At 33.7% G+C, this 20,585-nt stretch overlaps 1 protein-coding gene across 14 annotated transcripts in view; it reads right to left on the bottom strand.

The window, feature by feature from the left end:
• The window catches only part of LCORL (ligand dependent nuclear receptor corepressor like), a 122,792-nt gene that overhangs the window by 81,885 nt on the left and 20,322 nt on the right, over positions 1–20,585 (bottom strand). For all 14 annotated transcript variants that reach the window (XM_088792681.1, XM_019744431.3, XM_074321730.2 and 11 more), the window contains exon 2: positions 2,758–2,823. In XM_088792681.1, coding sequence (XP_088648807.1) covers positions 2,758–2,823 — 66 coding nt within the window. The remainder of the gene's footprint in view (positions 1–2,757; positions 2,824–20,585) is intronic.

Below are 20,585 nucleotides of genomic sequence, written 5' to 3'. Positions count from 1 at the left end.
GAAAAGAGGCAGAGTACAGGGAACCTTTCTGGGAGTAGACAAAAGTGCAAAGTTTATGACATTCAAAGTTTCTTTGGAGACTTACTCCAAAAAGAAATAATAGTATATTTTTCTCAAAAGGACAGAAAGTCAAGAGAACAGGTCAAAGAAGACAGAAAGCTAGGCCTTCTGTTTTGTTTACAACAACTGAAAATTAGATAGCATCTACATGCGTTTTCAAAAGGCTCTCCACTAACAGCACTGGTTTAACTTTCCTTCAACATGTGGCTGTCTTCACCCTTGTACAGATACAGATTTATTACTATAATTAATATCATCACTCTTGCGCCTGTAACTTTGATTAGAAGCCTTTTTTTATAATTCATAAAAGGAAGAGAAAAAAGAGGAAGAATTTACCTAAGAAATTTGGAGAAAAGTTAGAACATTTGGGGTATGAAAGGGCAACGAAGTAAGTATGTGCGTATGTGAGAAAAAGACTGAGTCCCAAACCTTAGCTAATTTTATAAAACCCCCCACCAAAAAAGCACAAAAGAGGACATAAAGTATAAGATCTATCAGAATCAAATAATAAATGGAATAAGATATACAACAATGGGATAGTAAATTACTTAATTATAATAGACCCACAATGAAATACTGTGCAGCCATGAAGAACTGATCAAGAACTTCATACATCCCAATGATGTACTTGTGACGGGAGGCACACACACTGTACAGAGGGCGCCAAAACAATGGATACACATTTTAAGAACAAAAAAACTGTATTAAAATTGTAATAATATATGCTGATAACAAAAGATGAATACAAGTGATATGTATACATTTTTTTCGCACCTGCCAAATTTATTCTTTTATTAAAGTAGTATATACTACTTTGGCACTCCTGAGGGTACCAAAAAAATGTATACAAGTGGATACATTGGTCAGCGTTGCTCAAACAGTAGTTCGCTGTAATCAAAAGTGTCTGGACGCTGATGGTAACCACTCTGAGCACCTCTTGTAATTGCAGAAGTCAAACGTGACTTGTCATCTTTTGTTATTGGTATATATCGAGTATTACAATTTTAATACAGTTTTCCTTTCTTCAAAACATGTATACATTTCTTGGCATTCTCTGTAGTATATACAGTACATACTACTTTAATAAAAGAATAAATACATACAAACATATATTTTACATTTATATAAAAATGTTAAAAGTTATCTATGGGTCATGGAACTAATTTTTTTCTTTCTGGCTTACTGTATTTTCTGACTTCCTAAAATAAACATGTATTACTTGTATACTACAGAAATACAAGTCTAAAAATAAAATACATGCGTTTATTTCCTTAGAACATTCCACACATTGTATAATAAACTATTTCTGAAAGAACATAAATATTTAAATATATACATAACAATATAAGTAAATAAATGAAAGTGGGGGAAGCAAGAGGCTAAAAGACACAAGTTGCAACTTGGGTTATCAGAGGGCAATTAAGTATAATACTGACTTCTGACATAAATGAGAACAGCAGGTTAAGAAAGGAAGGCTGAAGAAATATCAGGCATAGGTTAAATTCCTGTTTGTTTAGATTTGTTTCCTTTGTTCATTTGTAAGCCCAAATAGGTGAAACTACAATTAGTCAGTCTTACTTATAAATAAATCAGGTAAAAATATTTAATTCAGTGTTAAACTATGATAAAGTGAGAAATATTTACAAGGTTAAGAGATACATAAAAAAGATCTTAGCCCTAAGAATGATAAAACACCAGAACACCTACATTTTGGAGACTCCATCCTTAAAGTCATGTTCTGCATGGATATCATTCATTTGACTGACTATGGGTGGTTAAAACAAATGATCTTTCATAGATACTTTCAACTCTATGATTCATAACTCAACTATCCTGTTCAACATTGATAAAAAATGAGCAGAAAACTTTTGACTACTCCAGCTGTCGTCACTGGAACTCCCTCAACTCAAAAAACTTATATACACATAGAAGAGAGAACTACCTTTAGGACTACTGGGACCTTGGGTCTTAATAGAATGGAGAGTACCAGAGAAGAACGGAAGGTAACAGCACTGTCCAGATACAAGGTTCAGAAATAATTTGGTCAAAATCAAAGTAGAAAATCTATACTAGCACTACCCATTTTATAAATGAACTACAAAATTTTATAAATTACTACAAAATTTCAGATGGCCACAAAAATGTTCTCTCCTAGTGCTCCACATTGCCAAACAAGAAGTGAAACAACTAAACTATGATTTCACAGCAATTACGTCACAGATCCCAATGTTCCACCAGGATTTATGTTCACATATTTGGAAGGGCAGGTTATAATAAATAACAGAAGTATTATACATAAATATAAAACTCTGAACACACATGGTGGGATTTTTCAGAGGGACAATCTGAGTTCTAGGCTGCCTGTATCATAAGCAACAGGAGATATTTAAACTGAACTCCTTAAATCCTCTTTAAGAAGTCAGGGAATGTAATATATAAAATAACAAAAACCAAATTTCACCACTGAGCCAAAACTAACCTTCATTTTCTCTTCTGATCAGTGTACTAATTTTTTAAAAGATTATAACATCATGTAATAATACGAACAATATTTGGATTTTATTCATTTAAAAATATCTTTTCATTAAACAAGATCACAAATTCATGTTTAGTATAGAGTTAGTGTAGAACAACCATTTTTCATTTGTTAAATGGGACAGAAGGTTAAAATTTTAAATAAAAAAAAAAGCACATTACCTTCAAATAAACTGAGATCTCTTCGTAGCCGTGGTCCATAAAGCCCTTCTAAAATACTCTCAAAACCTGTGTTATTAAAGACAGAAAAATCTATTAACTACTGAAAAAGCTTAATTTTACAACAATTAAAAAAACACACAAACTCTACAGGAATCAAAAATTTAAAAATTTATCATACTATGAGGTATCATTTTTCCTTTAGTTGAATTAACTTGAACTAGGCAATATAGAACATAGTCAAGAGTCACACATGACTATCAGAAACCACATGATTGTAAAGAAATTAAAACATTCAAATGCAAATATTCACTACTAAAAACAGGTAAACACCTTTGTCATTTAGAAATATTCCCAGATTAAAATATTATGGGCAGATTTCTTTTGTAATAATTTTGTAGAGAGGAGAAGAATAACTAGAAAAGATGTGTATTACAATCCTGTTTATATTCATTACAAAACAGGTTAACTTAAAAAAAGCAGCTTTAATCTCAATTACAAAAATGAGTAAATGAGTGACAACAGAGAGAAATTCTTGCTGTGAAAAATATGATGTATAAAATTTTAACCTGCTTGTAAAAATCACAACACAATTTTTTCATGGATATGGACTGCTTTAAGGAAAAATATTACTGAAAATCTTGTCTAGTTAACAAAACCCTAGTTCATGAAATTACATTGTATTCTACTTTCTGGATATACTAATTTTAAGAATTTGTAATTTTCTTTTTGAAATCTCTATTATATTCGATTTTAATCAGCTTTTTGATAAACTACAAAGCATCCAAAGGAAAATTGACCAGGATGGCAAAACAACTGGGAAACTAACAGAAGAAACTACTTGAAGCACGCTTAAATTAGGGAGGAAAAAAAATCTAAAGGTAACATGATAGATCTGAAAAATGAAAGATAAAGTAGAAATACTACTGCAGAAATGTTTCATAAGTCATTAGATGCTTTAAAAAACATTTTAAAATCTCTGAAATCAAGATGCAAATTAAAATCAATAGTGTATCATAGTCAAAAGGCGGCAATATTTTTTTCACTTAGTAAAATATGAAGAAATGATGCATTTTACAGCTTATGATGTCTTAGATTTGACAAAGTAACATACTTAACATGGTACTTGGTAAATACGTACTTAATAAAAATCTTTGTGAAATGATTCAGTACTAGTTCCCATAAGTGGAAATTTCAGGCAGAAAAGTGAATGAACTACCATACCATTAGAAAGCTTTCATAAATGCTCTAGAAAAGACTTTCAAACTAGGTAAACATTCAGACTGAACAAGCCCCAAATTACTAAGATATTTAAATTCTATTTTGCAGCGATCAATGTGCTCCAAAAATAATATTAAGAACTATTTTAGGATATCATTCTGTGGTATACTGGACAAAATGAATAGCCTCTCCCTATATAAGCCTACTAAATTTAAACAATAAACATTTCCTACGTGTAAGCCTGAAAGAAGAAAGCAAACAAGGACTGAACTTTTGTTCTATTGGGTTTCTCAGCTCCTCACTAGGTAAGACCAAGGTCTTACACATATCCTGTTTTTATTCATACTGCATAGTGTTGGTGCTATTGTAAATGATACCTTTAATTGAAAGTTTTGTTTCTTGTAGGTTTATAGAAACACAATTGAGGTTTGTATACTGACTTGGTATCTAGCAACATGGCTAAACTCTTTAATTATAATAATTTATCTGGAGATTCTCTATATACACAAATATACCATCTATAGATAGTGGTAGTTTTTTTTTTTTTCCCCCCCTCCTTTCCAGTCCTCATTGTCTTCTTTTTTCCTGTTTTTGCCTTACTGCCCTGGTTAGGATCTCCACTGTGATGCAGAAAATTAGTGGTGATTGCGGGCATCCTTGGCGGGTATCTAAATGGGAAAGTATTGAAAGTTTCATCATTAAATATAACATTTGCTATATTCTTTTAAAATAAATACCACTTATCAGATGAAGGAAATTTCTTTTATGATTAGCGTGGTATAAAGTTTTTCCTACCATGAACAGATGTCGAATTTTATCAAATTTATTTCGAACCTATTGAAATGATCATGCCATTTTTCCCCTTAAATCTCTTATTATGGTGAATTACACTGAATGTTAAACCAACGTTCTTCCATTCTTGGGAAAACCCAACATAATCATGACGTATTTTTGTTGGGTTTCCTATCCTGATAGTTCCTTTAAAATGTCTTTGTCCGTGTTCACCAATGAGACTGGTCTGTAAATTTCATATGTAGTTAGGTCAAGTTTTAATACCAATTTTATGCTACCCTCATAAAGTGAGTTTCAATGCTCTTTCTTTCTCTACTCTCTGGAAAAAAATTAGAAAGCACAGGATGCCTTGCTTGAATATTTAGTAGGACATATCAGGCATGCCAACCGAGAATAAAGTCATTATGAAGCGCTTATTAACTGGTGAATTTTTTTTAACTGTCACAGGACTGATTATTCAGGTATTCTATTTCTTATGTTAGTCATAGTTTTCTGGTAACGTGCCCATTTCAATTATATTTTCCAACTTATTTGTATAAAATGCTTCATCATGTGCTTTTATCTATCTAATATGAACAACATCAGCAGTCATGTTCTTTTTGCTTTTTATTCCTCGACTTCGGTTATTTATGATTTCTCTTTTTTCTTAGTCAAGCTCATTTGAACTTTCTTAATTTTTTTTAGCTTAAATTATTTTTTTATTCCTTGATATTCTATAGTGTATGTTTGTTTTCTTATCCACTAACTTCTGCTCCTCCTTTTCCTTGTGTGCTCTATTTTGAGTTTATTTTGCTCTTACTTTTCCTTCTTTCGATAGATGTTTAGTTCATTAACTTTCAGTCTTTCTTTATAATACATACACTGAAAGCTATTAATTTCCATCTAAGTACTCCTTTTAGCTGCATTCTGCAACCTTTGATATGTCATATTTTCTCATCATTCAGTCAAAACATTTCCTAATTTCCATTATGACTCTTTTTTGGATTCATGGTTTTTTAGAAGAATCTTCCGAATCTTCCTTAATTTCCAAATATATAGTCTACCCTTTTTATAGATTTCTAACTTAATTACATTGTAGTAAAAAAAAAAATGCCCAATATGATTTCAATCGTTTGAAATTTTCTGCTCTTTTTATGATTGTTATAAACAATTTTTTTAAATTCCCTACTCTAAAATTTCTGGATGCAATATTCTAATTTGTTCATTATGTTAACATGTTACTTGTGCTCTGTAAAGCATCCTTACTCAGTTTTGTTTTTGTCTGTTCTATAAATTCTTGAGAAAAGTATGTAAAATCTTCCATAAAATTGTGGCTTTGCCATTTCTTTGAATTTTTGCTTTATATGTGTTTGATGCTACATTATTAAGCACTTACAATTTTATAATTGTTGTATGTTCCTAGTGTATAGAACTCCATATAATTATAAAGTGACCCTTTTTATTTCTAGCAATGATTTTTGCATTAGACTATATTGTCTAATATTACACACCTATAAAACATTTTTTATTGCTTCCATGATATGCCTTTTTCAATTATTTCTTTACAACTTTTTTGTGTTTTAAATAACATGGGATTTCTATTTTAAAACATCCTGACATTTTGTCGAAATTCAGTACATGCATGCATGATTCTGTGTGAATATATGTTATTTCATTTGTATAAATATCTAAGAGTGTTATTGCTGCGCTGAGTGGTAAGGTTGTTTTGTTTTCACTAATATTTTAAGAAACTGAACAGTTGTTTTGCTAAATGGCCGTACTCTTTTACATTCCCACCAGTAACATATGAGAGATCCACTTGTACCACTGCCTTACCAACACATGGCACTTCAATCCTTTTAACTTTAGACATTTAAATGAATGCATATGGATATCTCATAGTGGTCACAATTTGCAATTTCTTTATGACTAATGATTTTTGGCATCCTTTTTATTGAAATGTCGTTTATTTCATTGTGGAAAGAGGGTAATATGGCCCTCACACAGCAAACTGGGAAGTGAGCTGTCCTCTATTTTCTGAGTTTGTGTATTGTAATATTAACTATAAACCAGACTTGGAGCTTTCTTTATGGTAAGGTTTTAAATTATCAATCTAGTTTTTTAAACAGATAATTATTCAGGTTATCTATTTCTTAATTGAATCAGTTTGGGCAATTTGTGTCTCACAAGTCATAGCATTTATTTGCAGGAAGTTGTTCAAAAGATTTTATTACCCTTTTAATGTCTGTAGAATGTAGTGATATCCCTCCTTCATTTCTAATATTAAAGTATCTCCTCTCTTTTTTTTATTGATCATTGTGACCAAAATTTTAGCAATTTTATTGATCTTTTCAAAATACCACTTAGCTTCAACAATTTTCTTTATTGTCCATCCATTTCTATGTTTTTTATTTCTGCCCTATCTTTATTATATTCTAACTATTTTTGTTTCATTTGCAGTTATTTTTCTAAGTTTTTAAGATAGAAGCTTACATCACTGATTTGGGACCTTTGTCCTTTTCTAATAAAGCATTTAAAGCTATGAATTTCTTCCTATTCACTACTTTAACTCCACCTCATAAATCCTGATAAACTGCCTTTTCATTTTTCACTCAGCTCAAAATATTTGTAATTTCCCTTATGATATCTTGCTTTTGTATAGGTTATAAATGTGTTGCTTAATTTTCAAATACTTGGGCGTTTCCCATAAATCTTTGTTACTGAATTCTCATTGAATTCCTTTTGATCATAAAACATATTTTGTAAGATTACAATCATTTTTAATTTATTGAGATTTGATTTATAGGTGGTATATGATCCACTATGATGGTTACTATTCCATGTATACTTGAAAAGAATGTGTACCTGCAGTTACTGGTGGGAGTGTCCTATAATTTCATTTAGGCTTAGTTGATTGATAGTGTTAAGTCTTGTATATTTCTATTAATTTTCTGTCCTATCTTTCTCCTTTAAGTGTCATGTTTTGCCTCATGTATTTTGAAGCTCTGTTATTAGGTACATATATATTTTATGCTATGTTTCCTTTGAGAATTGATATCATCATTAAAAGTGTTCCTCTTTATCCTATTTCTGTTCTAAAGTCCTGTTCCTTGGTTTGAATCTACTGTGTCTGGTGTTATAACAGCCACACCAACTTCCTTATGATTAGCATTTTAAGAAATCAAACTGTTTTTAAAAGTTATTGTAGCATTTTATATTCTCACCAGCCATGTACGAAAGTTACAGAGGAACTTCACATCCCCAGCACCACTTTCTAAGGCCAATTGTGTGTTTCTCTTTTAATTTTTCTTTTTAACCATTCTAATGGCTTTAAAACCTTTTTAATGTCATCGTATCTCAGTGTAGTTTTAATTTGCATTTCGCTAATGATTAGTGATGTTGACTTGACCATTTTTTCATGTACTTACTGCCATTCGTCTCTATTCAAACCTTTTGTGCAAAAAATGCAAAATGGCACAACTTTCTAAAACAGTTTGACAATTTCTAATAGGTTAAACGTACACTATCACATGATCAAATAATCCCACTCCCAGATATTTACCAAACAGAAATAAAAACTATGAGGTGTGATCAAACAATATGGTGAATATTTAAATTAAAAAAAAACTTATGGTAAAAGACAGCGTGCCATTAATTCCCTTCAAAATACTCCCCCTCACTTCTCACTTCGAACACAGTTATCCCATCATTTTTAACAACTTTCTGAAGCAGTTCTAGAAGTCCTCTTTTGTGTGTCTTTAGTTGTGCTGTCGTGGCTGCTTCGATGTTCTGAATCATTTTGACTTTGGGGAAGGGCCAGAAGTCACATGGTGCCAGATCTGGTGAACAAGGTAGATGAGGACATACAGTGATGTTTTCATTTGACAGAAATTGCTGTACCAGAAGTGATGTGTGACATGGAGTGTTGTCATGGTAGAGGATGATTTAAGGCACACTTTAAAACACACCTTCTCTCCACCATAGCTCACACCTGACTGACTGCACTGAACAAGATGAAACTTGTCACACACTGTTACTAAAGTTCGATGCACATTTCCCGTGAAGGTCCCTGCCTTTCTGTTGGATGGCACGTGGCAGCAGCATTCACCCTATTTGTTGATCATAATGGAAAGGCTCCGTGTCACACTTCACTTCCGGTATGGCAATTTCTGTCAAATAAAAACATCACGGTGTGCCCTCATCCACCTTATTCATGGTATCTGGCACCGTGAGACTTCTGGCTCTTCCCCAAAGTCAAAATGACCATGAAAGGCAAATGTTTTGAGTCGATCCAGGACATTGCGGCAACCACAACAGCGCAACTAAAGACACTGACAAAAGAGGACTTCCACAGCTGCTTCAGAAAGTGGCAAGAATAAGTAAGTGTGTTCAAAGTGAGGGGGAGTATTTTGAGGGGAACTAATGGCAATGTGTCTTTTACAGTTATATTTTTTTAAACTTAAACACTGTATATTTTGATCACACCTCATATATTTACACAAAAACCTGTATACAAGGTTTATAGTGTTTCATTCTCAATGACCCCCAAACTGGAAACAACCAAACTGTTGAATGAATAAACAAACTGTGGTACAACAGAATATGATACAGCAAAAGGAAAACAAGTGATACATGCAACAACATGGCTATATCTCAAAAGCATATTGTTAAGTGAAAAAAACGTCAGACTCAAAAGCATATACTGCATGATTCCACTTATACGACACTCTGGAAAAAGCAAAACTACAAAGTCAAACAGCAGACCAGAGGTTGCTAGTGCCAAGTTAGCTAGGTAAAGAGATGACTACAAAGAAGCACAAACTTTTAGGGATCATGGAACTGTTCTATAGCTTGATTGTTGAGGACTTGGTTATCCAATGTTTGTGTCTCAGAACTCATAGAACTGTACTCTATAAATTATACCTTAATAAACCTTGACAGTTTTCTTTTGACTTTAACTATTTTATTTCAACTTTAAGCACATGAATGGGACAAAGCTGTGTCTTATCACCTTTCTTACATAAACTGTATCTGTAATTATTTTCAGATATTTTTTCCCCTTTTTTTTAATTAGTTTCAGGTGCACAAGACAAAGTAATACTTAGATGTTTATTTTTTATATCCCTCACACTGTGTGAACCCACCTCCCCCATCCACTATCCCTCTGACATCGCACACAACCATTACATTTCCACTGTCTCTATTCCTAATGCTGTACTCTGCTTCTTGTAAGTATAGACAATTTTTTTTTAACACGTTGCGTACAGATCACGAGAATCTTCATGAGGGATTTAAACCCCGCCGTACGCAACGTGTTAATATGGCATGAAATGGTTTTTAGAACAGAGAAAGGTGAAGGTCATTATTGAGGACTAGATGAACTGTGAGGTTAGATGGCTTGAAAGGTTATCCTTAAGCAAAATAAAGTTAACCATGAATAACAGGATTTAGAGTAAAGATGGACTACTAAAAATTAGGTATCCAAGTCACCAGTGAGTGTCATATGGAAAGGTAACATTGCTGTCTGTATGCTCATGGTATACTAAAAACTGCATGATTCTAAAAAATACAGAGCCTTTTGTGTAGAGGTTGAACAATGATTTAAAAGCAAAAGCACGATACAGAGCACACACAGGAAAAACTACCTTTGGGGAAAAAAGCTTTTGAGACTAAAAGGATGAGAAAGCAAATATAAGTACAATATGATATGTTTATGTGATTATGAGATATGTGATTATGTGATTATAGAAGAGTTCACCAGATGATCCTAGTCCCTTCCCTGATAGGTGAAATCAACTTTTATATGTACAGGTAAAAATTAGAAGAAAATTACAAGAAATACTTTTTTAAATGAAAAATTTTAAAAATAAATTTTTAAGTTATTCTAGTTTACCTAGCCAAACCTCTGTCACAGCACTTGCCACTTTCACCACCAGTCAATGCTCTATTCTAATCAACTGTTCTTATCCTGTCTCAACTCTATTCTCAAAACACTCTGTTCATTCCTTTTTCTTTGCCTCTATAGGCCTCTACTTCTTGTTCTTTTCCATCCCTTCTTTTGCCTGACTCAAAATCCTAGGTCTCCTAAGAAAGCACCCTAATTAAACCATTCCTCATTAGCATAGTTGTCTTTAAATGTCTGCTGTACTTATTTGTGCTACACCATTGAAGTATGTAAGCTCTATCAATAAAGCTTTTTCAATCCCAAGTGTAGCTACACTCAATTGGGTTCAGGAAAGTGGGATTCCAGTAGTTATACCTTTCAAATTTGAATGTTTGAAATCAGAAATATATTGGAAAATCTATTGTTTTCATAAACCATAAAGTGCCATTCTAACATTTGGCATCTAAATCTATCCCATGATAGCCTCATTTTGCTGGATAGATTAACAAACCCCAAACTAAACAAAACAAAAACAAAAAAACCCACCTCTTTTTAGAAGACACATCCAGATCTTTGGTTTGAAAAATACAGTCACCAAATCTATTACAAAGGCAAGAAGAACTTATCTTTTGCCCCTCAGCTAGGACAAAAGACGAGCACTGGACAAAAATTTGAAGTCTTCTCCAATAACAACAACAATAAATCATAGTTTCCTTTCTTATGTTCTTTTTGACCTACTAATACCACTTCTGAAGGCCTAAACTTATGCTGAAACATAATCTCTCCTGACCCTGGTCAAAAAAGAGGTATATCTGAACTTATATGACTATAGAAATGAAGCCTACTAAATGATGGTGAGATATAGGGAGTAGTCAGTAACTGAAGTAGAGCAGAGGCAGAACTTGCTAACAATAAGTAACCATATTATAAACTTGAGGAAAGGGATCCATACTGATATTTTCTGCATTCTCCATTGTGCTTATCATAATGCTAATTATTAAACTTGACTTGATGGCTACAAATTAAATACTAAATTTCTGTAATGAAAATACATCTGATACAATGCTTTTCTACTTGTAAATTTACCTTCAGATTCTTAAGTTGCTAAATTCAATTCTATTTAATATCTGATGATTGATTAAACGTATGCAATTATTCAAATAGCAAATCTGGTAACTTTGACCTACATAACATACAAACTGACAGTCTTTTCCTTAACAATTATCTAATGAAGTGCATTTTCAGTCAGTACACAAACAATAAACCCATTTAAGTGTATCTCTACATCCATGGTGGTAAATCCATGCATCATACTTAATATAAAACTATATTGAGTAAAGCTATAATTTATACACAACTTCAATACTTTCTATCTGCTAGAATCTTGCTATTAGATGCAACAGACATTAAGGCAAAAGGCAAGCGTTCAGACTTTGGGGTTGGAGGAGACAGGAAAAGACGGTGTCAGGGAAGGTTTTCCAGAAACGATGACACCTAAACTGAGTCTAAATGGAAGAATAAGAGTTAGCTAGGCAAAACAAGGAAGAGCACATTACGTAGGTAGAAAAGGAGAGTATTATGCATAAAGATATAGGGAAAAGAGAGCTTAATATACTCAAGAAGAGCACAACCAAATATAACTTGTGTAATGACAGAAATGATCTGTATCTGTGCTGTCCAATATATCAGTTGAGGAATTGATTTTTAAATTTTATTTAGTTTTATTAATTTAAATTTGAAAAGCCATGTCTAGAAATTGAAAAAGTCCCGTAAAAACGAGAATGTGATGTAAAGAAAAGGCAGTATAAAAGGCTGGAGAGATGTGCACACCAGGGATCCAGCAGGTCCCAGCACATTTCCTGCCAAGTAGTTAATTTTTAACCTGAAAGCCAGAATGATGGTAGGTCTTTTAACTAGTCAAGAGACAGGATTAGCTTTCCATTCAGAAAAGATCACTCGAGCAGCAAACAAATTGAAATGGGAAAAGAATAAAGATAGAATAGTTAAAAAGCTTGCAGAAATACGGCAGAGAAAAAAAAGAACATAAATTTGGGTAGAAGTTTACCTAAAACGAAGAGCATAGCTTTGAGTGATATAATACATTAAATGGGATGATAATTAAATGATGTCATAGTTTCATCATTTTAAGGTGGGAGTAAGAGGAGTGAAAATTTCTGGCTTGAGAAACAGAACAAAAAAAGAGTCACTGAGACAGGAAATCCATGAAGTGTATTTTTATTTGTTTGTTTTGGTTTATACGATTGCTAGACATAAAAGGAGTACACTTTTGGACATGCTATTTTGGATACGTAGGCATAAATTAAACGAAAACATCCAGAGGTAGAAACAGACTTAGAGATCGTCAGTACACAGATAGTAGAGTTCTATTTTCTAAGGAACTGAGACAGTTTTATATTAAGTATCAGACTCAAAATATTAGGTTGGTGCAAAAGTAACTGCAGTTTAAAGGGTTGAAAATAACTGCAAAAACCGCAATTACTTTTGCACCTACCTAATATTTTTAAAGTTACCACTTAAAAGTTTTTTCTATATTAATTAATATTGTAATGATATTTTTTAAAATTACAAATAATCAGCATTTCAGTATATAAGAAAAGTCAGTATGTCATCAGGTACCATGCTAACCCCTAGCTCCCATCCCTGCCACTATATCCTAAAAAGTGCCACACTATATCCCTCCTCAGGCATCCACACAAAGCTGTTCCTTCAGCCTATTATATACATTACAATCCACCCTCAAAACACATCTGGATAAATCCTATTCATTCTTAACATCTTGGTTTTAAAAAAAATCACTGAAACTGTAAAACTCCTAGAAAAAAACACAGGGAAAAAGCTTCTTGACATTGGTGTTGGCAATGATATTTTTGGATATGATACCAAAAGAACAAGCAACAAAAGTAAAAACAAACGTAGGATCACATCAAACTAAAAAGCTTCTGCACAGCAAGGGAAATCATCAACAAAACGAATAGGCAACCTATGGAGAATATTTGCAAACACATACTTGACAATGGGGTAATACCAAAATATATAAAGAACTCATACAACTCAATTGCAAAAGGCAAAACATCCTGTTTAAAAAATGGGCCAGAGCAACTGAACAGACATTTTTCCAAATAAAACACACAAATAGCCAGCAGGTTCATGAAAAGGTACTCAACCTCACTAACCAGGGAAATGCAAATCAAAACCAGGAGAGGGCAGGCCCGGTGGCTCAGGTGGTCAGAGCTCCATGCTCCGAACTCCGAAGGCTGCCGGTTCAATTCCCACATGGGCCAGTGGGCTCTCAACCACAAGGCTGTCAGTTCAATTCTTCAAGTCCCACAAGGGATGGTGGGCAGCGCCCCCTGCAACTAAGATTGAACACAGCACCTTGAGCTGAGCTGCCGCTGAGCTTCCCAGATGGCTCACTTGGTTGGAGCACGTCCTCTCAACCACAAGGTGGCCGGAGCGTCCTGTTCCCCTTCCCCAATAAAATCTTAAAAAAAACAAAAACAAAAGAACCACAATGAGATATCACCTCACACCTGGTAGGATGGCTGTAGGATGGCTGTCATCAAAAAAACAAGAGATGACAAGTGTTGGTTAGGATGTGGACAAAAAGGAACCTTGTGCATTGTTGGTGAGAATGTAAATTGGTGCAGCCACTATGGAAAACAGTAAGGAAGTTCATCAAAAAACTCAAAATAAACTCCCATATGACCCAGCAAATCCATTTGTGGGTATATGTATGAAGGAAACAAAATCATTGTCTCAAAGAGATATGTGCATTCTCATGTTCACTGCAGCATTATTTACAATAGTCAAGAAATGGAAATTATTTAAGTGTCCATCCATGGATGTGGATGAACAGATAAAGATGTGGTACATACAGACAATGAAATATTTCTCAGCCATGAGAAAAAAAAGGAAATCTTGCTATTAGCAACAATGTAGATGAATCTAGAGGACATTATGCTAAGTGAAATTAGCCAGACAGAGAAAGACAAATATTGTATATGATTTCACTTATATGTGGAATCTGAAAAAAAAAAGTCAAACTCATAGAAACGGAAGGTAGAATGGTGATTATCAGGGGCTAGGGGTTAGGGGATTTGGGGAGACGTTAATCAAAGAATACAAGCCTTCCATTACAAGATGAACAAGCTCTGGGGATCTGATGTACAGCATGGTGACTATAGTTAGTGATATTGTGTTGCATACTTGAAATTTGCTAAGAGAGTAGATTTTAAGCTTTGTTATCACACATACACACACAAAGGTAACTATGTGAGGTGATGGATATGTTAATTAACTTGGCTGTGGTAATCACTGCACAAAGTATAAATATGTCAAATCATCACATTATACACTTTATATACTTTTTTTTTTTTTTTTGTCAATTATGTACCAATAAAGCTGGGGGAAAAAAGAATCACTGCCTCAATTCAAAGCTTCATCTACTCTAATGCGGATTTAGACTAAATTAGACCTACTGTTACATGCTTTATATTATATACTACCTTGCATTATTCCCTTTGGAGCACTTACCACAATTCTAATTAATCGTGTAATTTTTTAATGTCTCTTCCCAACTAACCAATTGTTTATTTAACAAACATTTGTGTGTTTACCAGGTGTTCTAGAAGCTGGGATACATTAATGAGTAAGAAGAGATAAGAATTCTGCCCTCAAACTGGGGCAGTTTGAGGGAGTGATGGGGCGGGAGGGAGGGAATCACATAAATCAATCTTTATTTGATATTTTCATTTGATAAATGCCACAACATTTTAAGCTCCAAGAAGGAAGCCATGTCATCTTGCCTGCTATGCTAGCCTTAGTGTCTGGCCCATGTTAGGCCTCAAATATTTGTTGAATAAATGTTTGAGAGAAAATTTCACTCTGAGACTAAAGACATTTATTCTCAAAGCAACTTTTAGAACACAGCCCAATTTGTAGGTTAAAAACTGCCTGTTATTAATAACTATCTTTCAGCACACCAAGTATCATTTTGAATTCACAGCCATTTATTTATTTACATCTTACTGTGTTCTAAGAACAATTTTATATTTGTGTCTTGCTTAGCTTAGCGCTTTTGCTATTTTTAAAATCAAAGACACTTTAGTTTCAGTGTAACCACTGTCTCTTTCTTAAGCTGTTTCTTACTATTCTGTTCTTTCTGTAAGCATGTGCCAAATGTATTTCCACTTAGACTTAAGGATTGCAATGCCTCTCTTAAGAAAGGTGTCACTATTATAAGCACTTGCAGTCTCTGTAATCCCCAAACATCAGCATACAAATCAAACCACTAGTTTTCTACTGTATCAACTATGCTAAACACCCTACAAATGCACAGGACAACTCTCCGCAACAAAGAATTGTCTAGCCCCAAATGTTAATACTGCCAAAGCTGGTTCACAACTCGGCCTTAAGGAGCTGAGTCAACATGTCTGAATAGATGTTAAAAGAGAAAAAAAAAACAAAGAATACCTTAATTGTCTATCTGTTTCTCTAATTTACACTTATGCAACAAATGGAAACCAAACTAGTCATAAGGAATTACTGATGAAATAGATCGGTATAAGATAAGTGGTTACCCTGTTCAAGACTTAAACACAGTTGATTTGATACTAGAATATTATTTCACTGTATTTAATTGCTTCTTAGTGACTGTTGGAGACTAAAAATATACAATTCAGGTGTCTGAACCAGATTATACTCCTACCTGAGTACACAGGCACAAATTCAGGAAATACATTATGACCAGGCTCTGTCCACATTATTTCTCTCCATCTTTTTATTACGTTTGTAAGTTACTCTTATAAAATTATAATTCTAGAATATTCATATCTTATAACACTGACAATGGCTCATTTTAAGCAAACCTAATAGGTCAAACAACTAGATTTATATACAAATGAAAAGACAAAATATGAGGTAATAATATGCTTTAAGAAGAAACAATAATTTAAGTAGAAATTTTGATGAGCATTTAAAATCAGACAGAAAAACTCAGTATGCAACTTTTATGAAAGACACTAGTATTAATACATAAAGTATATCTGATGCTTACACTGAAATAACTTACAGAAAGAAAGTAGACTATGACTGCTTTATAAAAAACTGACACCAAGATAAAAATACATACTTCCAGATTGGAGGAAATGGAATGGGAGTGGCAAATGATAGATGAGAACGTCAATTAATTTCATCTGCCATGCTTTATTTTTTAAGATGTAAGGTATTTGGACAAACATTGTATTACTCTGTAAATTTTTTGGAGGCCTGATATAATCAGTTCATAAATTGAAAACAGTGTTATAATTCCAAACAGTAAATTTGTTACCTTAAAGATTCACCTCTATGGAACATTATTCTCAGCAGTATAGAAAATTTGAAGTTTACTAGAATATCTCTCTGATTACCAAGGCTCTTATACATGGATATTGGAATCATTGTTTTAGTCAACTTTTATCATTTAAAAGAGTAGAAGATTATACTAATTCTGCATAAAAATCTCCAATGGGTCTCTAATGCTTATAGGATAAATTATAAATGTTCAAATAGCATGCACGGCCTTCCCTGATCTAGTCCCTGCCTATCTTCCAATCTCATTTTATATCACTCCATCATGAGTAAATTACATGCCGCTTATAAAAAACCATGAACCCATTACGTTGTTTACATATCTGAGCTTTTGCTCATGTTGTCTATCTGAAATGCCTTGTCCTATCTTTGTTTATCTGTCTAGTACCCTGTATTCCAAACTAACCCAAAACATTTTCTTTCAGATTTACCAAGCACCTAAGTAATTAACCATATTAAGCAGCAGTTTGTTCATGTGTAAATGACACAGACTTGGTATACAAGTACTGTCTAAATGATATGACAAAGACTTTTCCAATTTTATTTGTCAGACTTCATTGTTATCAGCATCACATTCTCCAAGTACGAGGTGTGATCAAACAATGTGATGAATGTTTAAATAAAAAAATTACAGTAAAAGACACACTGCCATTAATTCCCCTCAAAATACTCCCTCTCATTTCAAATGCACTTATCCATCGTTTTTGCCCCTTTCTGAAGCAGTTCTGGAAGTCCTCTTTCCTGAGTGTCTTTAGTTGTGCTGTTGCAGCTGCTTCGATGTCCTGAATCATTTTGACTTTGGGGAAGAACCAGAAGTCACACGGTGCCAGATCCAGTGAATAAGGTGGATGAGGACACACCGTAATGTTTTTATTTTATAGAAATTGCCATACCAGAAGAGATGTGTGACACGGAGCGTTGCTATGATGGAGAATGATTTACAGCACACTTTAAAAAACACCTTCTCTCAATCGTAGCTCACACCCAACTGACTGCACTGTTACTAAGGTTTGATGCACTGTACTTTCCACTGGATCCCTGCCTTTCCACTGGATGGCACTCGGCAGCAGCATTCACCATATTTTGTGATCACAACAGAAAGACTCCATGTCATATATCACTTCTGGAAGAGCAACTTCTGTCAAATAAAAACATGGTGTGTCCTCATCCACTTTATTCACCAGATCTGGCACAGTGTGACTTCCGGCTCTTCCCCAAAGTCAAAATGACCATGAAAGGTAAAGGTTTCGAATTGATTCAGGACATCGAGGCGGCCATGACAGCACAACTAAAGACATTCACTAAAGAGGACTTCCAGAACTGCTTCAGAAAGTGACAAGAACAATGGGATTTGAAGAACAAGTGTGTTTGAAGCGAGGGGGAGTATTCTGAAGGGGATTAATGGCAATGTGTCTTTTATTGTAACCTTTTGTTCAATTTAAACATTCACCACATATTTTGATTACACCTTGTAAATGTTTACAACAGAAAAAGGAGGGAGTGATACCAGTGCACACAGAAGTGTACCAAATCCAAACCTGGCTAGGAAAGGATTCCTGGAAAAAGTGAAATCAAGTTAGAAAATAAGGTTGAAAAATATTCCAGGAGTTGAATCAAAATTAAAAATGTATAATGTATAAGAGTGTTAATTATATTGTTTGTAATAATGTAATTATATTGTTTGTAATAATTCTTACTCAAAACAAGAATAGATAAAAAAAGCTAAGACGTATTTACATACTAGAATATTATAAAGCAATGAAAATGAATACACTGTATCTACAGGCAACCACACGAATGATTCTTACAAACATAATATTGAGTTAAAGAAGCTAGGTACAAAAATAAATGCTATATAAGTCCATTTAAACAAAGTCTCTCAAAACAGGCAAAAATAATCTATGGTGTCAAGAAGTCAGAGTACTATTCACATTTGGGGAGAATAAATTAGTGATTAAAAGGGGGTATTAAGGGATTTCTGGGGGTTCTATTTCTTGACCTGGTGGTAGTTATAAGAACAGGTTAACTTTGCTCACTGAAGTATAAGTTTATGATCTGTATACTTTTTTCTATATAGTTATACTTTTAAGAAAGTTTACAAAAAGAAGCAATGAATAGCAGTTCTTGGTAATCTGGAAGGAGAAAACAAATATGCAAAAGCCCAGAGGCACAGTGCTTGAGGATCCAATAAGGGTTCAATGAGACTGCTCCGTAAAATGCTAACTAGAATACCTATACTGAAGATTAGTGTGAGGATTAAAAGATAGAATACGTGTAAAGTGCATATCTGGCACAAGTACTAATAGGTGTTCAGTGACTGTTAGGTGCTATTATTACTATGCTACTGTTACTGTGCTACTGGTGCAGTTATTTGATGGTAGTGTCCAAGGTAGAATGACAAAGAAAGCCATGTTATGAATTTAGACTCAATCCAATGGGGAACCCATTGAATTTTTACAGAGAGTAATATGATTACATTTGAGGTAAAAAAAATTACCCAAGGAAAGAAGATGTGAAGCTTAAACAAAAAATGTCAAAAAGAGACTGTCAACAAATCCTGCAGAGTCCAGAACAGAGAAAGGAAGAATGAAAAAGAGCACTGATTTGAAAATCAGAATGATTAACGACGCTGAGTATCTTTTCATATATCTGTTGGCCATCTGAATGTCTGTTCAGGTCCTCTGCCTATTTTTTAATTGGATTGTTTGGTTTTTTTGGTGTTAAGTTGTATGAGTTCCTTATATATTTTGGATATTAACCCTTTATCAGATGTATCATTGGCGAGTATCTTCTCCGATTCAGTAGGATGCCTTTTCATTTTGTAGATGTTTGCTCTGCTGTGCAAAAACTTTTCAGTTTGATATAGTCACATTTGTTTATTTTTTATTTTGTTTCTCTTGCCCAAGGAAACAAATCCAAAAAAATATTGCTGAGAGAGATGTCAGAGAGTTTACCGCCTATGTTTTCTTCTTGGAGTTTCATGGTTTCAGGTCTTACATTTAAGTCTCTAATCCATTTTGAGTTTATTTTTGTATATGGTGTAAGAAGGTAGTCTAGTTTCATTTTTGGCATGCATCTGATCAGTTTTCCTAACACAATTTATTAAAGAGATTGCCTTCACCGCACTGTATACTGTTGTCTCCTTTGTCATAGATTAATTGACCATATAGGTGTGGGTTTATTTCTGGGCTCTCTATTCTGTTCCATTGACTTATGTGTCTGGTTTTAAATGCCAGGACCATGCTCTTTTGACTACTATGGCCTTGTAGTATAGGTTGATATCAGACAGTGAGACACCTCAAACTTGTTCTTCCATCTCAATATTGTTTTGGCAATATTTGGTCTTTCGTGGTTCCACATAAATTTAGGATGATTTGTTCTAGTTCTATTAAAAATGCCACTGGTATTTTGATAGGGATTGCACTGAATCTATAGATTGTTTTGGGTAGTATGGACATTTTAACGATGTTAATTCTTACTAATCATCAGGGAACTGTAAACTGAAACCACAATGAGATATCACTTCACACCTGTCAGAATGGCTATCATCAATAAGTAAACAAATAACAAGTGTTGGTGAGGATGC

Source organism: Rhinolophus sinicus, chromosome 1 (assembly GCF_057876585.1).
Source record: "Rhinolophus sinicus isolate RSI-liver-muscle chromosome 1, RSI-T2T, whole genome shotgun sequence".
NCBI classification, from domain to species: domain Eukaryota; kingdom Metazoa; phylum Chordata; class Mammalia; order Chiroptera; family Rhinolophidae; genus Rhinolophus; species Rhinolophus sinicus.
Note: the sequence above shows the minus strand (reverse complement) of the source record. Positions and strands in the feature narration are given on the sequence as shown.